The sequence below is a fragment of the Bos grunniens genome, chromosome 17 (assembly GCF_055505025.1).
Source record: "Bos grunniens cultivar Pamir isolate PY7600 chromosome 17, Bosgru_T2T1.0, whole genome shotgun sequence".
NCBI classification, from domain to species: Eukaryota; Metazoa; Chordata; class Mammalia; order Artiodactyla; family Bovidae; genus Bos; species Bos grunniens.
Genome location: NC_141181.1, coordinates 14,960,759 through 14,983,062, shown reverse-complemented (window position 1 = coordinate 14,983,062; position 22,304 = coordinate 14,960,759). Strand labels below are relative to the sequence as shown.

Sequence of the window (22,304 nt, the reverse complement as noted above, 5' to 3'; positions counted from 1 at the left end):
AGGAACCAGAGATCAAATTGCCAACATCTGCTGGATCATCGAAAAAGCAAGAGAGTTCCAGAAAAATATCTATTTCTGCTTTATTGACTATGCCAAAGCCTTTGACTGTGTGGATCACAATAAACTGTGGAAAATTCTGAAAGAGATGGAGAAATGTAAGAAAACTCATCAAGATATAAATATATTCCAATTACAGTAAAGGAAAATAACACATAGTCCCTACAGATTTATAATGCCACTAAAAATCTTATTTCCTGTCTAATTTCTCTTTAACAATACTGATATATGCCAAATGAGCATATCCCCAAAGAGACTTTTTTTTTTTTTTTTAACTAAAACCAAGATTCATTATTTAATAATTACTGAGTGCTGAGTACTGGGAGATATTGTGCTGGGTGCTGGGTAAGGAGCAGGAAGAAAGATAAAACATGACAAGTAGCCTCAAAGAACTTACTTTCTAAGGTAAAAAAAAGACATTCAAAAATTACAGAAAAAAATAATATAATTGTGATAGGTGCTTGAGAGGAATACAGGATGATCTGAGGATATTTTATAGAATACTTGATCTATTTTGCGAGGTTAGGTAAAATTTCCCCTGAAGACAGGACATTTAAATTGAGATCTGAAAGAAAATGTTAGTGATACTTGAGAAAAGGAACCATGATAGGGAATACCTACTATTATTAAAAACACACACACATGCATACAGTAAAGAGCTTATGTAAATAACTAGAGAGGGTTTTTTACAACCAGAAGTCATTATTTTATTTCTATAAAAGATTCTCTGGTGGCTCACTGGTAAAGAGTCCATCTGCAATGCAGGAGACACAGGTTCGATCCCTGAGTTGAGAAGATCCCTTGGAGAAGGAAATGGCAACCCGTTCCAGTATTCTTACCTGGGAAATCTCACGGACCTAGGAGCCTGGCAGGCTACAGTCTATAGGGTCGCCATAGAGTCAGACACGACTTAGAAACTAAAAAGCAACAAGACATTCCAAAACTAATCAAATAATTTCCAGAGAACTTTCAAGGAAATACAATTTAAGGAACCACTGGGCTCTGTACCTTGCATATTTCATTTCATTTAGTCTTACAATGAAACTATGAGGTAACTATTTGTATAGGCCCTGGTTTTATTCTATAATTTGCCAAACTGAAGTGTGTCTTGCACGCTGATTGTCATGACAGAAACTTTAAAAATAACCTAAACAGTAAATGATAAAGTTCTCAGTCCTGCTTTCCATCTAAGTCTTCAAAACCCGTACACAAACACTGCATGATTATCCATTCCAGCCCTCTCCCCATCTTAGCAAACTTAAGTCTTCAGACTCTGTAAATACCCTAACCGCATAAGAAGTAAAACTGCTGCCATGCCACAGCCACCTGCTTCCTTGTTCTTTACCTCATTCCTACTGACATCACCCTGTAACTACATGGACCTCTTTGAGCCAATCGAAGCCTTCACTGTCCCCAACCAGAAAAGTTTTTACCTCTCAACATTCAAAAGCAGTGACAGTTCTCAGTTCCTTTTATAAATAAATGGAGACACAAAGATCTAGTCTTAGGTTAGGGGAAAAGATAAGCATGTGGACCAGATAAGAATTACGTAAAAGTTAATATTCCCACCCACTGCTTTTTCCAGTATCACATGTTGCTTACTTGTGGCAAAAGAGGAAGTATTACACTTTTTTTATTAATATGTGTCTATAAACATTATTGGCTTCCCTGATAGTTCAGTTGGTAAAGAATCTGCCTGCAATGCAGGAGACCCCAGTTCAATTCCTGGGTCGAGAAGATCTGCTGGAGAAGGGATAGGCTACCCACTCCAGTATCCTTGAGCTTCTCTGCTCAGCTGGTAAAGAATCCACCTGCAATGCGGGAGACCTGGGTTTGATCCTGAGAGAGTCATTTCCTAGGCAGGTTTATAAGAAGTCTAGGGGTACCCAAGGAGAGAGAGGTCTGGAATTCTCAAGGAGGAAGAAAAGACAAACTTTTTTCCCTCTACATTCCTTAGGATTATGTATCCTGCCTGAGGACAGTCTCTGGATTAAACCTTCGGGCTAATCCTGTTATTTTAACATGTAAATTATGGGAGTAGGTCTGGTCTTTACAAGGATTATATAACAATAATGTAACCTGCCTGAGGACAGTCTCTGGATTAAACCTTTGGGCTAATTCTGTTATCTTAAAATGTAAATTATGGGAGTAAGTCTGGCAAGGTCTTTACAACCTCCAGACATTCTTTGGATTCACTGGAGAGTATATAACTCCATTGCTAACACCAGCAAGGGGGTACTATTTCTACCCCCTTCTGATGCCTATGTCAGAAGCTTTCTCTATCTCCTTTATACTTTAATAAAACTTTATTACACAAAAGCTCTGAGTGATCAAGCCTCATCTCTGACCCCGGATCTAATTCTTCTCCTCCGGAGGCCAAGGATCCTGGCGTCCTTGTGTGGTTCAACAACAACCTTTCAATCCCTGGGTTAGAAAGATCCCATGGAGAAGGGAAAGGCTACCCACTCCAGTATTGTGGCCTGGAGAATTCCATGGACAGTCCATGGGTTCACAAAGATTGGGACACATCTGAGCGACCTTCACTTTCATAAACATTATGTCCATTTTTTAGGTCTGGGGTCCCCCATGATTTCTTTATTTGAAATTCAAGCTCAGCCAGTTATAACTGCTATGATGTTTTGGGATTATTTTTCAAAAATCAAAATCTCAAGTTTCAAATTTTGCTTGAATGCAACAATATGTAAAATGTCTACAAATCAACAACATACTACTGCTATTCAAACTCCTCTTATGCAAGAGGGCAGAAAATTACTGCCTAGCTTTTGAGAAAGATCCTCTTCAGATGATGAAAGTCTTTGAGATAGCAGCAATAATTGCTAAATGATGTAAATTGAAGGTAATGAATAATAAACTTTGATTATCTCCAAGGTCTTCAGATCCCTTCATAACCCCATAAACCACCCTGCACCCTTTACAAGGCAGACATTTGCCAGCCGACATTTCACTCATGACTGATCCAAGCCCAAACTTGTCCTTGAATAGGCACTGAAGTTGCACATTTATTTCATTATGGTTTCCACTCTGAACTTAAAGCTTCTTTCAAAGACTCATCAGGATGAATCTTATGATGCCCTTTATGCCTGCTGATTTTAGTTGTCACAAGAAGCCAAAGTTAACTCTCATCTTCGGGACTCTAATTTCCGTAAGACTGAACATCTCCCTTTCAGACCCATTTCTTATCCCTGTCCAATACCTGAAAACTCTCCACTGGGTTCTGTGAGACTCAGTCATCAGCAAACTCACCTTCTCTGTAAACATTCCCTTCCCTTCTTGCTGTAAAACCTGATCAGCCCTGCAGCCCTCTCAACTCCCAAAGGCCACCACTACTAAGTTCGGAGGTGGAGGTGACATGCCTGCTCCCCGTTGCTCCTTCCAGACCACTCTTCTTCTCTCAATAAACCTGCCCATTTAAGTATTATGACTTCAAATAACAGCACTAAGTCTCCTTCTCTGCTTCAGTGCTCAAACAGTCCCCAGGCCAGTCTCCCTTTCCCCTGTTCCCTGGATATTTCAGTTCCTTACTCCCCGACACTGTTTCAGCCCTACTCCTATCATTACTCTCAGCAGCCTTCAATGTCCACAGAGATGATCTGCCTAATACACTGCTACTCAGCGCCTCGACCTTCTCTCCTCCACTGATTTTATTCTCCACCTTACTCCAGCTACGTACTCATGGGGCCATACCTCAACTCTCATCTTTCTCAATAACTACCGTCAGCTCTCCGTATCTGTGCATCCCAGATCAACCAACTGTGGATCAAAAAACATTCAGAAACAAATTCTAAAAAGTTTCTAAAAGCAAAACTTGAATTTGCTGTGCACTGACAACTATTTACATAATATTTACAGTTGACCCTCGAACAAGATGTAATTGAACAGTACAGGTCCTTCCACGTGGGTTGTTGTTTTTTTGTTTTTGTTTTTTTTTTTTACTAAATACTATAGTATTGCATGATCCACAGCGGGTTGAATCTGTGGATGTGGAACCAAGCATACAGAGAGCTGACTATAAAGTTTTTTTATTTATTTTTCATTGGAGGATAATTGCTTTACAATATTGTTGGTTTCCGCCATTATATCAATGTGAATCAGCCATAGGTATACAAATGTCCCCTCCCTCTTGAACCTCCCTCCCACCTCCCTTCCCATCGCACCCCTGTAGGCTGTCACATAGCCTGGGGTTTGAGCTGAGTCATACAGCAGATTCCCACTGGCTATTTATTTTATATTTGGTAATGTATATGCTTCAGTGCTGCTCTCTCAATTCTCTCAATTCCCAGCCTCTAATTCCTCCCCTTCTCCACAAGCCTGTTCTCTACGTCTGTGTCTCCACTGTTGCCCTGCAGATAGGTTTATCCATACCATCCTTTCAGATTCCATATATATGAGTTAATATGCCATATTTGCTTTTCTGACTTTGTAAAGTTATACATGGATTTTCCAATGCACAGTCAGGGCTCTTAACACCCACACTGCTCAAGGGTCATCTGTACTCTGCATTAGGTATTATAAGCAATCTAGAGATGATTTAAAGTATACAAGAGGATGCACAAAGGACACAGGCAAATCAAATGCCATTTTATACAAGGGACTGAGCACCCATGGATTATGGCATCCATGTGGGACCCTTGAACCAATCCTCTGCAGATACCAAAGGACAACTGCACTGTCTCTCAATCGTCTCAACTTAAGGCATCTCACTTTCTGACTACCATCTCCTGCTTTTCCAGCTCACCACTTCTACTGGGAAACTGTAAAATTTCAACAGTCCTCTGACCTCACCAGAACCAACAATTCATTGATTCTAATACATTTTTCTTGTGTCTCATATCTAAACTTCTATCCTTATTCAGCTTAAACTGCATGGTCAATCATAACCACTCCTTTGCATACACTCTTAATCCTCCAGATCTTTTTCTGTTTTTCCCTGTACTTGGCTAAACTACAACCCTGGTAATGTCCAACCCTCTCTGCTTACGCTATGCTTGCACTTGTGCATGTACACTTGGCTGGAGGAAACAAATCAATTTGTTCCTAGTCTTCCAAATATCTTAATGTTGGAGCACCCCATCTTAGAGGGTCTTTTTTTTTTTTCCTCTCCCATCTACATTGATTCCCTTACTGATCTCAGACACTCTGCAGTGGGCAAATTAGAAATGCTAGACCTGCCTTCACTTAATACAGAGATTCAAAGACTTAGGGAGATTGAAATGTCAAGAGTGGATTTGACAGTTAAGACCAAGGCATCCACACTGGGAAGGTCCAGAAAATATTCTCACCACTACCGTGAGAAACAGACTTCTGAGAAGAACCCCAACATCTTTGAAGAACTCTGTGATTGCTCTTTGTTTTAGGCCAGACCTTACAACAGGGATTGCAGTCACTGAACTGGAAAACCTAAATGCAGTGGGAGTAACTATATCCTGGCTGGCAGGGATCTGCCAAAGGCAAGGACAGTATGGTGACCATAATGGAGAGCAAAGCAGCAGCAATCAGAATAGTCTGACTTGTATAGACCTAAGGCATTAGCTAGTTGAGCATGTCATTCCTAGAAATGCAATAGTTAGGAAGCCTAAAAAAAAAAAAAAAATAGGAAGCCTACTAAATTCTTTCTTGAGATGCCTAAGCAGGAAAATTCTAGGTCAAGAGAACAAAAATTTAACCTGAACCATAAAAAGACAGGTTTCAAGGTCCCTCATTCATTTCCTAGATTTGATCTGGTTTATAGGTCCAGAACCCATTGGATAAACTGCCAAAAATTTATGCTGTTAATCATTCTCCCAGCCTTTCCGAAAGTAACCCACAGTTTTTGCCAGGGTAATTGTGATTGGGCAAAAGGAAATTGATTAATTAGTGTTTTGGGGGACTAATGTCAGTGTTGACTCAGAACTGACATTAATTCCAAGAAATCTAAAACATCGTTGTGATCTAGCAGTCAGAGTAAGAGCTTATGGAGGTCAAGTGGTCAATGGAATTTTAGCTCAAGTCTGTTTCACACTGAGTGAGCCCAGGGGGTCTCTAATCTATTCCGTGGTTATTTCCCAATACCAGAATTACTGGAACAGATATACTCAGCAGCTAGCAGAATCCCCACAATGGCTCCCTGACCTACAGAGAGAGGGTTATTCAAATGGGAATAGCAAGGTGGAATCCATTAGAACTGCCTCTACCTAGGAAAACAGTAAACTACAAGCACTGCCCTATTCTTGGAAAGACTGCAGTAGATTAGTTCCACAATCAAGGACTTGAAAAATACAGGCATGGTGATTTCCACTACATCCACATTCAACTCATCTATTTAACCTGTGCAGAAGAGAGATGCATCTCAGAAAATGACAATGGACCATCATAAGCTTAATCAGGCAGACAGGCCAGTTGCAGTTGCTCTCTCAGATGTAGCTCCATTGCCTGAGCAAATAAACACATCCCCTGGCACCTGACACGCAGCTATTGAGCTGACAAATGTGTTTTGTTTGTTTGCTTTTTCTCTATATCTATTGGTAAGACCAGCAGAAGCAGTTTCCAGCTAGCAAGGCCAACAGCAATACAATTTCGCTCTCCTACCTCAGAGGACTATGAACTCTCCAGTTCTAAGTAAGGGGTCATAATCTAATTCACAGGTATCTTGATTACCTTTCTCTTCCAAAAGATAGCACATTGCTCCATTACACTGATGGTGTTATGCTCAGTGGGCTTGATGAGCGAAAGATGGACCTGGGGTAGGAACTACTCTAGACTTAATGGTAAGACGTTTGCACACCAGTAAAAAATAAATCTGCACCAAAGGCCTCATGGGGAGTTCCCTAAATCAGCTGACAGAGGAAGAGAAGACTCTGGCCTTGTTTACAGATGATTCTGGACAATATACAAGCACCACCCAAAAGTGGATGTCTGTAGTAATACAATCCCTTGTTCTGGGACATCCCTGAAGGGCAATGGTGAAGGAAATTCTGCCAGTAGGCAGACTTTGAGCAGGGAACCTGGTAGTTCACTTTGATTGGAAAGAGAAATGGCCAGATATATGATTACAGAATGATTCCTGTTCTATGGCCAATCACTTTTTCCCTAGCCACCCCCATCACTGCCCAATGTTCTCATGGACAAAGTGGACCTGGTGACAAGGATGCAGGTTAGACATGGACTCAGAAACATGGACTTCCACTTCCACTCCTCAAGGCCAACCTGGCTATGGCCACCGCTGAGCACTGAACCTTCCAACAGCAGAGACCAACCCTCGGGTTACCATGCCTTGAATGCTAGCCAGTGACCTGGTGGCAGGTTGATTACCATGGACTCTTTCTATCATGGAAGGGGAAATGTTTTGTTCTTACTGGAATAAATACTGACTCTAGATATAAACTTGCCTTTCCTGCACACAGTGCTTCTGCCAAAACTACCATCCATGAACTTACAGAATGCTTCATCCACCATCGTAGTACTCTAGGCAGCACTGCTTCTGATCAACAACTCACTTCACAACAAATGAAGTGAGGTACTGGACCCACATTCACAGAATTCACTGCTCTTACCATGTTTCCCATCACTCTGAAGCAGCTGGCTGGACAGAATAGCAGAGCAGCATTTCCAGCAAGGTGACTAGAACTTGCAGAACTGTAGCAAAGTTTTCCAGAATGATTATATGCTTTGAATCAGCATCCAATACCCAGAGCCGTTTTTCTCATAGTCAGAATTCATAAGCCCAGAAACGAAACGGTAGAAATGCGAGTGGTACCACTCAACTATTTCTCCTAATGACTTACTAGCAAAATGTTTGCTCCCTGTTCTCGAGACCTTATGCTCTGCTTGTAGAATGCTTCCGCCAGGAAATGCAACAGTGATTCCATTGAATTTCAAGTGAAGAATGCCACTAGGCCACCTTGAATTCCTCATATCTATAAATCAACAGGTAAAGAAGGGAGTTACTGTGTTGGCTGGAGTGACTGATCCTGACTACCAAGAGAAAATTGGACAGCAACTCTATAATAGAGATAAGGAATGCACTCTGTCTGGAATAATATCCCTTAGGGCATCTCTTGGTATTACCATGCTGTGTGATTAAAGCCAGTGTAAATCTACAACAATCCAACCCAGGTAGGACTACTCACAGCCCAGACTCTTCAGAAATGAAGGTTTGTTTGGGTCACTCCACCAGGCAAAGAACTACAACCAGCTGAGGTACTTGCTGAAGGCAAAGGGAATACAGATTAGACAGTGGGAAAAGGTTGTTAAAATACCAACTATAATCACATCTTCAGTGACAGAACCTGGACTGTTATTGTCACAAGCATTTATTCCTTATTTCATTATGAATGCGTAATATATTTGCTTAGTATATGTAACAAAAACATTTGCTTCAAATGTGTATTAATATGTATAACAAATATTGTCTCTTTTCCTCTCATTCCCTTATTACGTAACATAGGATGTAAGGTATAATGTATAAATATTGTTAATTTTACATCTTAGATTTTAAATTAAATCAGTAAATTCACAATCCTACCATTCATTCCTCTGTTTTACTTTCACCTTATTTTTGTCTTCCAATGTGGCACCATTCCCAGTAAAGTCAAACTTTTCTCTGTAGTTTTACTTTCCATCTATTGGAAAAGAAAAAGTTCCAAAGCTATTCCTGAGCATGACTTTTACATCCACCAATTACCTCATTTCTCTTTTATCGTCAATCTCTTTCTACAAACTAACTCGATCTCAAGTTTCTCTACCCAGTTTCTATCCTGTTTAAACTGCTATTCTTTTCAAGAGTATCCACCTGTGTGTGCTCAGCCAATTAGTCTCGTCCAATCTGAGACTCCATGGACTATAGCCCTCCACGTTCCTTCATCCATGGGATTTTCCAGGCAAGAACACTGGAGCAGGCTGCCATTCCCTTGAGGGGATCTTCCTGACCCAGGGACTGAATCTGCATCTTTTGCCTGTCTTGCATTGGCAGGCAAATACTTTACCACTGAACCACCTGGGAAGCCCCACGATTACCCTCACCAATGTATTAAATATATTGATGTAACCACTTTGTAAATTGGTAGAAACCCAAACACCATTGATCAAAGTAAACAACTCACAAGTTTGCTTCTTTTCTATTGTACATTTTAAATGAATCAGCTGTTTAAATTTTCGTCTGTATTACAGGCCACTAAGGTCTGATTTCACAATCATAGGAGTCAAGTCTTGAGGGAGACATAATTAGGTAATTTTTCAATTTAAAGGCCTCCGATGAAAGCCTAAATTCTTATTCAGAATCTTGGGAATTTAAGTTGAAAAACTACAAACATGATGACTCCATCTAGTCTTTATTGTTAACCAGTGTCAGCATAACATAAATACTGTTAAGATTTCACCGGGTTTATTTTCAAAGTACTGTCATTCTTTCTCATCTATCATTTTCCTTATTCTCCTCCCATTCTGGGGACAACGTATTTTTCGCTACCCCACACTGTCATTGTTTCCCCATCGCTCAGTCGTGTAGGACTCTTTGCGACTCCATGGACTATACAGTCTACGGAATTCTCCAGGCCAGAATACTGAAGTGGGTAGCCCTTCCCTTCTCCAGGGGATCTTCCCAACCCAGGGAATAGAACCGGGGTCTCCTGCCTTGCCGGCGGATTCTTTACCAACAGAGCTATCAGGGAAGCCCTGACAGCTATCCCACGAAAGCTCATTAAAAAGATAGCTGTTTTAAAAAAAAAAGTGGATCGTTTCTAAATGTATACCGGGCCAGTACCGCCCTTACTTTAATAACCATACGTTAAAAGAAAGACACTCGCATTTAGGAACCCTAGTTCATTTCTTGATGAATAACTTCTCTTCAATCCGAATTTTGGGTCCTTTTCCTTATTTTCTCCCCCACATGCTCTTCGGTTCGCGTTTCCAAAACTTTATGATTCACAAGACTTGAACTAAATAAAACTTTCTCGGCCTTTCACATGTAACCCGACCCGAACAGAACCGACAAGAGATCGGAAGGTGGGAATCCTGAACTCGTCACTTCCACCGCTCTCCGGAGCGGTTCCCTGCCGCACCTCCCGGAAAGCCGCCTATGACTTACACGTGATCCCCAGTGACGCCGGTGTCGCGGCGCGACTCCACCGGGGCGGCCGCGCCTGCGCGGCAGCGAGGAGGCGGAACCGCGGCGGGATCCGAGACGGGCCCGGGAGTGGGTAAGCGGGCGGGGACGGAGGAGGGAGAGAGAAGGGGGAGGAAAGAGAGAAGTGGGGTGGGGAGGAGGGCGGAGGGGCGGGCCTTTCCGGAGGTTCCGACACCCTTCACTTCCTGTTCGCTGGACTTTCTGAATCCGGGTCAAGGGTGTCCGCCTCCTCTTCTCCCCGGCTGATCCGGCAGCTTTCGTGACAGCCGCTTCTGACTCAACCCAGGCTGGGTTTCATCCCAGGACCGGCTGGAGCCCGAACGCCTGCACCTGCTGCGGCACGCGGAGGCGCGCTTCCTCACCCGGCGGCTGGCAGCCCCGGGTCCTGAGTGCCCGCCGCAGCTGGGGGGCCCCCGCTGGCCCCTCCGCGCTGATGCTGAGAGAGACCGCGGGCCCGGGGCGGCGGCGGCGGCGGCGGAGTGTGGGCCTCTGGCTCCTTAGGCCCAGCGCGGACGGGGCCGGTTCTTAGACGCCCCAGACTTGCCAACTCCCGCCCGGACTCGGATGGGCCCCCCTGCCCGATAAATGTGGCTACTGAGGCGGCGGTGGCGGTGGTCGGTCCCGCTGCTGCTGCTGCTGCGCTCCAGGTTCGCCTCCGCCCCGGGGCTCTCCTGGCCCACCTCGGGGCCGTGGCCACCGGCTCCTCACCCCCTGGCCCGGGCCTTGCCGCGTGGCGACAATGGACAAGATCCTGGAGGGCCTGGTGAGTTCTTCGCACCCGCTGCCCCTGAAGCGGGTGATCGTGCGGAAGGTGGTGGAGTCGGCAGAGCACTGGCTGGACGAGGCGCAGTGCGAGGCCATGTTTGACCTGACGACCCGGCTCATCCTGGAGGGCCAGGACCCCTTTCAGCGGCAGGTGGGCCACCAAGTGCTGGAGGCCTACGCGCGCTACCACCGGCCGGAGTTCGAGTCCTTCTTCAACAAGACGTTCGTGCTGGGTCTCCTTCAGCAGGGCTACCACTCGCTGGACAGGAAGGACGTAGCCATCGTGGACTACATTCACAACGGCCTGAAGCTGATCATGAGCTGCCCGTCGGTGCTGGACCTCTTCAGCCTGCTGCAGGTGGAGGTGCTGCGGATGGTATGCGAGAGGCCAGAGCCGCAGCTGTGCGCCCGACTCAGCGACCTCCTGACAGACTTCGTGCAGTGCATCCCCAAGGGGAAGTTGTCCATCACCTTCTGCCAACAGCTAGTTCGAACGATAGGCCACTTCCAGTGCGTGTCCACCCAGGAGAAAGAGCTGCGGGAATATGTTTCGCAGGTGACAAAAGTGAGTAACTTGCTGCAGAACATCTGGAAGGCCGAGCCCTCCACCCTGCTGCCTTCTCTGCAAGAAGTTTTTGCAAGCATTTCCTCCACAGGTAAGAGTCGTGGCCTTCCCGGACAGCCTCTCTTGGAAATGTAGTTTGTGTCTCTTACATACACACTGTGTTCGTTTCCCTGCTCTGAAAACGTCTTCGTGGAAAAGCTGATCTTAACACCCTCATCCAGATTCTCTTCCACTTGCCATATTCAGCCTGTCACTTTGGACCTTAAAAAAAAAAAAAAAAAAAAGGGCAGTGTTTCTATTTTAAAGGTTGAGAATGTCCAGGTCTAAGACCTTTGGCAGGAAACAAGTCGCTTAATTACTCAGCCTCTGCTCAAGTTATGGAATGCTTTGAGGATGACAGCTACTATATAAAGCATGTAAAGCTTTTATTCATGAGTGACTAATGGCAACATAATCATGTTTACCGTATCATAATTGTGCTGTGATTTTGTCATCTTGTTGTCATCAGTTTTTCCTTAGCTTCTGAATTTTCCCACATTTTAATTCCTGGACTGTGCCGTTCGTTTTATTACTGGATTATCCTAGTTAACCGTGTAGTTGCTGAATATTGGCATTTTCTGTTTGTGAGAGTGGATGCAGGGGGGCTGAGTGATCGGTGTTTCCCGCTCCAGGTGTATATAGGCCTCGAATTGTGTCCTTAGAACTACAGGAGGGGGGCTGTGTGATCGGTGTTTCCCGCTCCAGGTGTATAGGCCTCGAATTGTGTCCTTAGAACTACAGGAGGGGGTCAGGTGATACTTAACAGGAAAATGCCTTCTCACCCAGAAATTTTACCTGTGTGTTTACATTCCTTGTCCAGACATGGAGCTTCCAGCTCTGTAAGTTGTGCAACACGAGATCCAAAACTGTGTTTACTCCCTCTCTGCTTGGTACCGTCATCCTTCCGGAATTTGCATCATCGCAGTTTAGGTTTATTTTTTAATTGTAATTCTTCTTATATTGCCTGTGTTGCTAGAACAGTTAGATTTCCCCAGAAGTTTCTCACTTTAGCAGTAAAGGTGCTCACCTTGGCTTTGCCCAATTTTTATGTGTTTTAAGCAAAGTCCCCCTAAAATTCATCTTAATTTCTACTTCTTTAAGAGATTTAAAAAATTGTCCTTAGAACAATGTAATGACTACTGTGATTAATAGGGATAAGCTACTTTGGAGGATCTAAGGAGTTCATTTAAATGATGCCTTGCATTTCTTTTCTGACTACTGCTTTTACAAATGACTATTTTAGCACGACAAAAACAGTATTAAAGAGTGCAAGAAAATAAAGTAACTTATGGACTAAATATGGTGATAGGAATAGTTTTTATGTTGCAGTAGTTCTTCCTGTAGAGTGAACGTTCATCGCTATTAGCTCTTAATCTCTCACTTCTGCAGTTCAACATTCCTTGTATGTTAGCGTCTACACAGGAGGTGGAGCATAACAACCACTTGGTGGAAGGGGTGGTAAACTCTTCTCTCTACATACTTCATTTAAACTGTCTTGCTATATTCCTTTGTCTTTTTCATTAAAACAATATAGATGCTTCATTTGAACCTTCTGTAGCACTGGCGAGCCTCGTGCAGCACATCCCTCTTCAGATGATCACAGTTCTCATCAGGAGCCTTACAACGGATCCAAATGTAAAAGATGCGAGTATGACCCAAGCTCTTTGCAGGTACTTCTTCATAACATCATAGATGGTAATTGTAGATTTGGGAGGAGAAGATTATTTTGCTGTATTTTGTGGGTAATGAAAAACTTAGGGCAATGTGCAGAACTGAAACCATGGAATCAAATATATAAAGATTCTCCTAATTAATTGAAATGAATCATTTACCTGCGGGCATTCCAGTAATTCACGAATACATTTTCAATTCAACACTTTTTAATTACAAAAATATAACACATATACACACTTATTGTACAATCAGGAGTTGGTTGGATTATCGATATACTTTATGAATTTCTTTGCTCGGTATCATTTCCTGAAACCTATTTCCTCCCTCTGGGATCTTCTTTTTTCTTCCTGACTAAGCATGTACCTTTACTTATTACATACTTTTACTTTCTCTTTCAACCAGGACCTCTGGGTAAGACTTTCTTAGTCTGTTCAAAGCGTGTTTCTTTCTTGCATATTCTCAAGTATATGATTTGGCAAGACACAGAATTCTAATCTGATAATAATTTTCTCTTAGCATTTTGAAAATAATAGTGCACTATCTTCTGGCATCTGTTGTTGCTAATATGGAGTCTGCAGTCGGTTTGATTATCTTTCCTTTGTGAGTAGTTAGGCTCTCCTGGTATGTTTATGCTTTCTCTTTATCCTTAATGTTTTTCAGTTTTAGTCTTATATGTCTAGGTGTAAACTCAGTGTTATTTTTATTTCTCAGTACTCTTGTACTCTTGTGCTCTTGTGCTTCCCGTCATTCAGCTATTCAAACACATCTATTGGGCACTTACCAGGAATGCCAAGCAATGTTTAAAAGTCAAATGGATAGAAATATCTCTCCTCATGAGCATCTAGTTGGGGAAGCAGGCAGATAGTATCAACATATTATATTGATTCCAAGATACATCCTGATTTCAGAGATGTTGAAAGGTATAGTCATTGGTGTTTAAATTGCAGAACTTTTGTTGCTGCAGTGGTATATAACCTAATTATACATCCTAAAATTGATTCTGTTTTTAGATTTAATTAAATATGATAAGTAAAATAATTTAGTATGTTGGGTAGTGATGAATGGTTTTGGAAAAAAAGTAGATAGGAAGGCAATAAAGCATGGGGAATGGTTTGCAATTTTAAATAAGATAGACAGGAAGCCGTCACTGAAAAGGTGACCTTGAAGTAAAGATACGAAGGAAATGAGAGTGCAGACCTTTTGGAGATATTAGGGGAAGGACAGCAATACTATCTTATAATTTACTAATTTTTCTTTCAAAGGTAAGATATTATTAGTTATTGAGTTTATTTCAATGACTATTCTAATTGAGCTTTCCCTGTCTTCTATTCTTGTTTCATATCTGTCTGATTTTGTTTTGTAATTTTTTTCTATTTTTTTCCCCCTGTGTATATTGATAGCACATTTTCTTTAAAGAAAATGTAAGGATTTGGAACAAAATGTTTTCTGCATTACAGATTATATTTTAACTAATTATAAATTACAGTCATGAAGTAACATGTAAACTTCAGTATCGATATTTTATGTTGGGGTCTCAGAAATTTACATGTGTACAAATCTCGCTCTCTGGTTCTTTTTTTTTCTTATAGTTGATTTATAATGTCAGGTATGGCACCCTTTTCATACTGTTCATGGGGTTCTCTGATGGCACCCTTAGTCGTAATTTTTCAGCCTCTTCAAAACAACGATAGTTTCCAACTTAAGAATTTATTTTAAGATATATTTGAAAATTATTTTTTACCTACATGTTTCTATGGGAAATTGTGATCCATTTTTTGTATTGCATTTCCAATTTATCTCCTACATGATCCTATTTAACTTACAATGTACCTGGAGTAATTATTCTTGTATTACAAATGTAAATGAAAAGGATAGTAACATTTACTTTTATCATACCCCACCCTCTACTCCCTCATGCTCTATATTTCACACATAGCGCTTGTCATGCTTCACTGTCATTTTCTGTAACCCACAGAAACCCAAATGCAGATACTGTACCAGAACTAGATGAGTCACACTAGAGGATGAAATAGGCCAGGTGTAACTGACCTGGTGGCTCAGTGGTAAAGAATCCATCTGCGAACACAGAAGATGCTGGTTCGATCCCTGAGTTGGGAAGATCCCGTGGAGAAGGCAACCCACTCCAGTATTCTTGCCTGGGAAATCCCATGAACAGAGGACGCTGGCTGGCCACAGTCCATGGGGTCGCAAAGAGTTGGACACAACCTAGCAGCTAAGCAACAACTGAAACAATAGGAAATAGGGTTCATGCTGCTGCTGCTGCTGCTGCTAAGTCGCTTCAGTCGTGTCCGACTCTGTGCGACCCCATAGACGGCAGCCCATTAGGCTCCTCTGTCCCTGGGATTCTCCAAGCACTTTCTAAAAGAGAAAGCTGACCGTCAACTTCTGCTGTCTTATTATCAAGGGGGAACTTTTTTTTGCTTTTAAACTTTTTAATTTATTTTGGAGTATAGCCGATTAACAATGTTGTGGTAGTTTCAAGTGGACAGCAGAGGAACTCAGCCTACATGTACATGTATCCATTCTCCCCCAAACTCCCCTCTGGTCCAGGCTGCCATGCAGTATTGAGCAGCAGAGTCCCCTGTGCTATCCAGTAGGACCTTGTTGGTTATCCATTTAAAATAGAGGAGTGTGTACGTGTCAATTCCAAACTCCCTAAGTATCCCCTCCCCGATCCTTCTCCCCTGGCAATCGTAAGTTCCATTCTCTAAGTCTGTATCATAGGAAAATTTGAGTTCAGTGTTGCTAATCTGATTTTTCAAAAGAAGCCTGACGTCCATTTTTTATGTGAAGTTTTCCAATTTTTAAAACATTAGAAAGAATAAGACTGAAAGCTGGATCTAGCCCTTAAGCTGCCATATAAAAGTGAAAATTGCCTTTATTCTCTACAAATTAAGATTGGATCTATTTTGTGGCCTTTCATAATATTATGTGAGTCGTTCAGTCATGTCCAAGCCTTTGCGACCCCACTGACTGTAGCCCACCAGGCTCCTTGGTCCATGGAATTCTCCAGGCGAGAATACTGGAGTGTGCTGCTGTTTCCTTCTCCAGGGGATCTTCCAGAACCAGGGATCAAAGCCAGGTCTCCCGCATTGCAGGTAGATCCCTGAGCCACTAGGGAAGCCCTGCCAGTTTTAATTTTTTTAAGTTGCGTGTCCTTTTTTTAGCTCTAGAGGGTAATGATTTCATTTAGTCAATAGATTTGAGCTCCATTTCAATGCAGATCAAAGATTAGAGATTAAAAAACAGAACAGTGACAACACTGTTCTTAATCCCACAATCTAATGGAGGAATCAAGATTTATTACAACTACTGAATGTTCTTTAAATAGTAGGAAATTAAATCTGCCTATCAGGGTTAAGTGTCCTTAAAATTCAAATTGTAACCAGTACACAGTGGATAAGATTACAGTAGTCAACCATAAAAATAACTGATTCTAGAGTGACTGTGTGTGAGAGGATTTGAGCCTATGTATATCCAATCAAATTGAAGCAAGACTAGAATGTGATTAAAGTGTAGCCAACAGTGTCTCTTTACCTGCCAGCAGAGCAGGTAATGAGACCATTGCTTCAGATACCAGCACTGCTACTTATTGTGTGGCCTGTTGAATATTTCCTAACTTTCCCTAGCAGTTTGAAGGCATACATCCTAATTTAGAGTTATATTCTTAGCATTTAATGCAGTATCTATTATATAATAGACACTCGAATATTTTTTGAATGAGTGGCTTTTAATTTGTGTTACTTCTGACTTGAAGTATCTTTAGGGTGGTTAGGACATGGGGTACACATGGGATAAGGTAAAAACTAGATAGAGGCTTGTGAGAGGGGAGGCTGGAAGTGGAGAGGATGGAGGAAAAGGCTGATCGGGTGATTAGGGATGTTGAAAAGCCACGGCCAAGTGGAATTTGCTACTCTGCCCCCACCCCCGGCTTTCCTTGTACTGCCCCCGGACCTGAGCTGAAGGGAAACTTGGGCCCTGTGTGCTAGGGAGCCCAGTCTGGTTCCATTCTGGGACTGTGCTCCCCACGGGGAAGAGTCTATAGAGCCAAAGAGAGGTGCTCGCTTATTCTCCTTCTCTAAACCACAGTTCTTTCGTGTACATTTTATAGTAAATATATATATATATACATAAAACATGTACTCATATGTTTTCTTTTAAACAAATCAGTTTTTAAAAAGATTTACTAGCATTTTTTTTCTTTTTTAATTCAATAATAGCTCAGATATTTTTGTGTTAGATCCCTGTGGATAGATTCATATCGACTTATCTCATATTTTAAAACTCTACCTAATGTTCCATAGTATATGTAAGTCATTTCCTTATGATAATTTTGCATTTTTTCTGTATTGTAAGCAGTGCTGCAGTGAATATACTCTTCACACACAAATGCAAATGTCTCTACTTTCTACTCTGGGTGTGTACAGTGGCCACAGACTTGTGAAAACCAGATTAACAACAGTTGAGAGGTGTGGAACAGCTCTCAGATACAACTGTAATGACTTAAAACCATCATTGTTGGCCAGAAAAACAAGAAAGGGAAAAAGAAATAATGTGTGTAGAGTATAGAGGAAACATACAGATAACCTGTAGTAAAATGAGTATGAACTTTGGAGCCACTCAGGGTCTGATAGGACAGGTTAATCGTTAAGAGCAAAAATCTTAATAAAGGTAACACTCCAGTGTTAATGTAGACAGTTTATATCAATATGAAAGTCAGTGCTTTTGACATGTTAGTTGCTCTTTTGGTCATGTGTTTATGTACTTAGTATTTGTATTTTACATTTTGTACAATCAAAGTATGTATTTATTTCCTCGTCTTAACATTTAGAAGGGAGACATTCACAGTATTTCCAGTGTATTAGTTGATTTAACCTTCTCATCACTCCTGTAAAATTCATTCATAACCTACAGATGAGGAACTGAAACACAAAGAAGTAACTGATAAAAGTATTTAGGGACCCCCAGCTAATAAATGGTGAACTGAGATTTTTAAACCAAATCACTCTGACTTAAAAACCTGGTTTGTTTTACTATTTGTTTTATTATATATTCACCCAAACTGGATTACTGGATCGAAATCAGATAATATGAACATCTGGCCCAGTTGCCTTCCAGAAGCACTGTAGCATCTTCATCGTGGTTGATATCTAACATAAGGCACAGTTTCCATCATACCCCATATTACTTTATTTTCATTTAATTGGGTTGGTACTCAGAAAGGTGGTGGTAGTGGTTCAGTCACTAAGTCGTGTCCAACTCTTGGGACCCCATGGACGGTAGCCTGCCAGGCTCCTCTGTCCATGGGATTTCCCAGGCAAGAATACTGACTGAAGTGGGTTGCCATTTCCTCCCCCAGGGGATCTTTGCAACCCACAGATCAAATCTGAGTCTCCTGCATTGCAGGCATATTCTTTACCGACTGAACCACCAAGGAAGCCCTACTCAAAGAGAAAAGCACTCACTGTTACAAAACGAGGCCATTTCAATATTTGTATACTTGGTGCCCTTTTATCTATTTGAACTTTCTTTTTGTTGTCTTTGTATAGTAGAATTTTGAGAGAGATGAAGAGACCTATTTCACAATTCAAAATGTAGTCTTTTTTTAACAGTACATTTTATATTTATTTAGATTGTAATCACCAGAAACGAGAAATTTTGGTTCATATGCATATCTTAGTTCAGATAGCCATATTTGAACTGTTCTTCTTAAAGTAAATTATTGACACTACTGAAAAATAAATTCAAAACTTTGCATTTATGCAGAATGATTATCAGAAATTCTTTTTATACAAATGTCTTATATAAAACTGTCAGTTGACAAGATTGGAAATCCCTGAGTACAAGCAGCCAGTTGTTCATATTATTTGATTTTGATCCAGTAATCCAGTTTTGGTGAATATATACAACAAAAATAGTAAAACAAACCAGGTTTTTAAGTCAGAGTGATTTGGTTTAAAATCTCAATTCACCATTTATTAGCTGGGGGTCCCTAAATACTTTTATCAGTTACTTCTTTGTGTTTCAGTTCCTCATCTGTAGGTTATGAATGAATTTTACAGGACTGATGAGAAGGTTAAATGAATTAATACACTGGAAGTACATCTTCAATAGTACTTTTCACGTGCAATTTCAGTAAATATTGAGTCACAAAGTGAGTGACTTTGTAACTACTGCTGTAGTTACTCTTGTTATTCCTGACTGAGTAATGTCAAAGCTATTGTCAATGCTAATAGTTGTGTTATCCTTTAATTTTCAGAATGATTGACTGGCTGTCTTGGCCATTGGCTCAGCACGTAGACACATGGGTGATTGCACTCTTGAAAGGACTGGCAGCTGTCCAGAAGTTTACTATTTTGATAGATGTTACTTTACTGAAAATAGAATTGGTAAGTAGGAGTATATTAATCTTTTGGAATGTATAGAGCCATTTAATACATATGTGTGCTAAGTCATTTCAGTCATGCCTGACTCTTTGCAACCCTATGGACTTTAGCCCCCCAGGCTCTTCTGTCCATGGGATTTCCCGGGCAAGAGTACTAGAGTGGGTTGCCGTTTCCTGCCCCAGGGGATCTTCCTGACTTGGGATCGAACCCACATCTCTCTCTTAAATGTCCTGCACTGGCGGGTTCTTTACCACCAGTGCTACCTGGGAAGCAGGACCCGTGTAAGTCCATATAATAAGTCTTTTTATCTTTGGCTTGGCCCCTTTAAAGCATCTAATTTTGAATATATTCTTGTTTTGGGTTTTCTTTTGAATAAAAATGTTGAATAGGCTTTAGAAATTTAAAATGCTACTTAAGATTAGGTCATAATAATAATTTTGCTGTTTTCAAATATTTATTATGAAAACAGTCTTCCCATTATCTCTTGAATCACGACTAATCAAGCTTTTATCACCATTTTTCTGCCAAAACGATCTTTGACACCTGTGCTCTTCAGTGTTGCTTAACTCAAGAGTTATTTCTCAAGCCTCCTCTCATTTGACCTGTTAGTCATTTGACATAGTTGATCACTCCCTCTTGAAACACTTTCCTCCCTTGGTTTCCAGGATGTTATACTCTCCTGGATTTTGTTCTCGTTCACTAGATTCTCAGTCCTGATGTGGATCTTTCTAACTTTAGAGTGCCTTAGAGTTTCATCTCTGGTTTCCTTTCTTCTCAGTTCACGCAGCCACCATGGCTTTAAACAACATCTCTAAGTTTATGACCAATGGGTTTTTATTTCTAGTCCATTATTCTCCTGTAAATTCCATATTCATGTATCCAGCTCTCTATATACTTGGATCTCAGGTTCAGCTTATCCACAATCTAATTCCTGATTTTTCCCTCCCAAACCTGGTCTTCCCCATCTTAAATGACTATTTTAGCCTTTCATGTCAGAGAAGGCAATGGCACCTCACTTCAGTACTCTTGCCTGGAAAATCCCGTGGACAGAGGAGCCTGGAAGGCTTCAGTCCATGGGGTTGCTGAGGGTCAGACACAACTGAGCGACTTCATTCTCACTTTTCACTTTTGTGCATTGGAGAAGGAAATGGCAACCCACTCCAGTGTTCTTGCCTGGAGAATCCCAGGGGCGGAGGAGGCTGGTGAGCTGCCGTCTATGGGGTCGCACAGTCGGACACGACTGAAGCAACTTAGCAGCAGCAGCAGCACCAGCCTTTCATGTGCTCAGGCTCAACCTTGAAGCTATTCTTGTCTCTTTTCATGCTCTCTCATCCCATATCTTACAAATCCGATTGACTCCACCTTTAAAATATATCCCGAATTCTACCACTCTCAACCAGCTACATCACTACCACCCTGGTCCAGATTCATCACCGGTTGTGCTAAGTCACTTCGGTTGTGTCCGACGCTATGCAACCCTCTCGACTGTAGCCCACCAGGCTCCTCCATCCAAAGGAAATCTATAGGCAGGAATACTGGAGTGGGTTGTCATGGCCTCCTCCAGGGGATCTTCCCAACCCACAGATCAAACCTGGGTTTCCTGCCTCGAAAGCATCACCCCTTGCTATGTTGATTGCAGTAGCCCTGCGGCTCCTATTCTTTATCCCCTTTGGGCATCACATGAGGTCTTACCCAATCTGAGCCACTGCTGCTTCTCTCGTCCTGTCTTCCACTGTAACTGCCTCAATCTCCGTGCTTTATTTACACACACTGCCCTCCTTGTTATATCTCTAGTCCACCAGGCTGGAGGCCTCGGGGCTTTTGCAGTGCTGAGTATATATAATAAGCAGAGCAAAGGCCCTTCTCCCAGTTATCTGTCAGACTTAATCTCATTCCCTTCAGTTTTTTGTAGTCAGGAGTCACGTTTATCATGAGGCCTTTTTTAAATTCCCTATAATAAAACAGCAGAGCCTTTTGCCACTCAGCATTCCCTATTCAACATGCCTTGCTTTCATAGCATTTTTCTCTCATGTTACTTTTAATTGCCTCTGTCCAACCTTCTAGACAGTAAGCCCTCTAAGATCAGAGGTTTCCTTTGAATCCACTATTGTTTTCTCAGAATATACAATAGTGCCAAGCAGTAGTAGATGATCAGTAAGTATTTTCTGAATGAATAATGGGCCAGGGAGTATCACCTTGTAAACATTGTTTAACAGATTTTTATTTGATGATGTAGTTTTAAGAGTTGGTGGGGTCATTATACTCCCTTGATCTCTGTCATATTATTTCCTAACTTTCTCCCTCTCCCAGAGTTTAATTACATATGTTATGATAAAATTTCCCAGGAGGGAGATATGCACGTAAATAATTTGGGGCCCTATGAAAGTAGCCACCGATTGGGGTAACGGTTTCCATGCCAGATCCTAAAGTGGATGCTTGTCTTTTGGGCAGGTTTTTAATCGCCTCTGGTTTCCTCTCGTGCGACCTGGTGCTCTCGCAGTTCTCTCTCACATGCTGCTTAGTTTTCAGCATTCTCCAGAGGCGTTCCATTTGGTAAGTTACGACTCAAGTTTCCTACTTCGAAAAACCTTGTTTTAAAATTTCAACTTAGTATTGAGTCACATTTGTATTTGTGAAAAGATTATAGATTGGTCCTAAATCTATTTTCCTGTAGCTT

General features: G+C 41.6%; 2 protein-coding genes across 2 annotated transcripts in view; one reads left to right on the top strand and one right to left on the bottom strand.

Annotated features, from left to right (window-relative positions):
• The window catches only part of LOC147355054 (uncharacterized), a 258,489-nt gene extending 248,029 nt beyond the window's left edge, over positions 1–10,460 (bottom strand). Inside the window, exon 1 of the mRNA XM_086346594.1 lies at positions 10,139–10,460. The gene's annotated coding sequence lies outside the window, so the exon portion shown is untranslated. The remainder of the gene's footprint in view (positions 1–10,138) is intronic.
• USP38 (ubiquitin specific peptidase 38) overlaps positions 10,460–22,304 on the top strand; it is a 32,401-nt gene continuing 20,556 nt past the window's right edge. The window contains exons 1-4 of the mRNA XM_086346582.1: positions 10,460–11,598; positions 13,081–13,216; positions 19,501–19,630; positions 22,079–22,180. Of these exons, the coding sequence (XP_086202708.1) occupies positions 10,917–11,598; positions 13,081–13,216; positions 19,501–19,630; positions 22,079–22,180 (1,050 nt within the window). The 5' untranslated portion in view covers positions 10,460–10,916. The remainder of the gene's footprint in view (positions 11,599–13,080; positions 13,217–19,500; positions 19,631–22,078; positions 22,181–22,304) is intronic.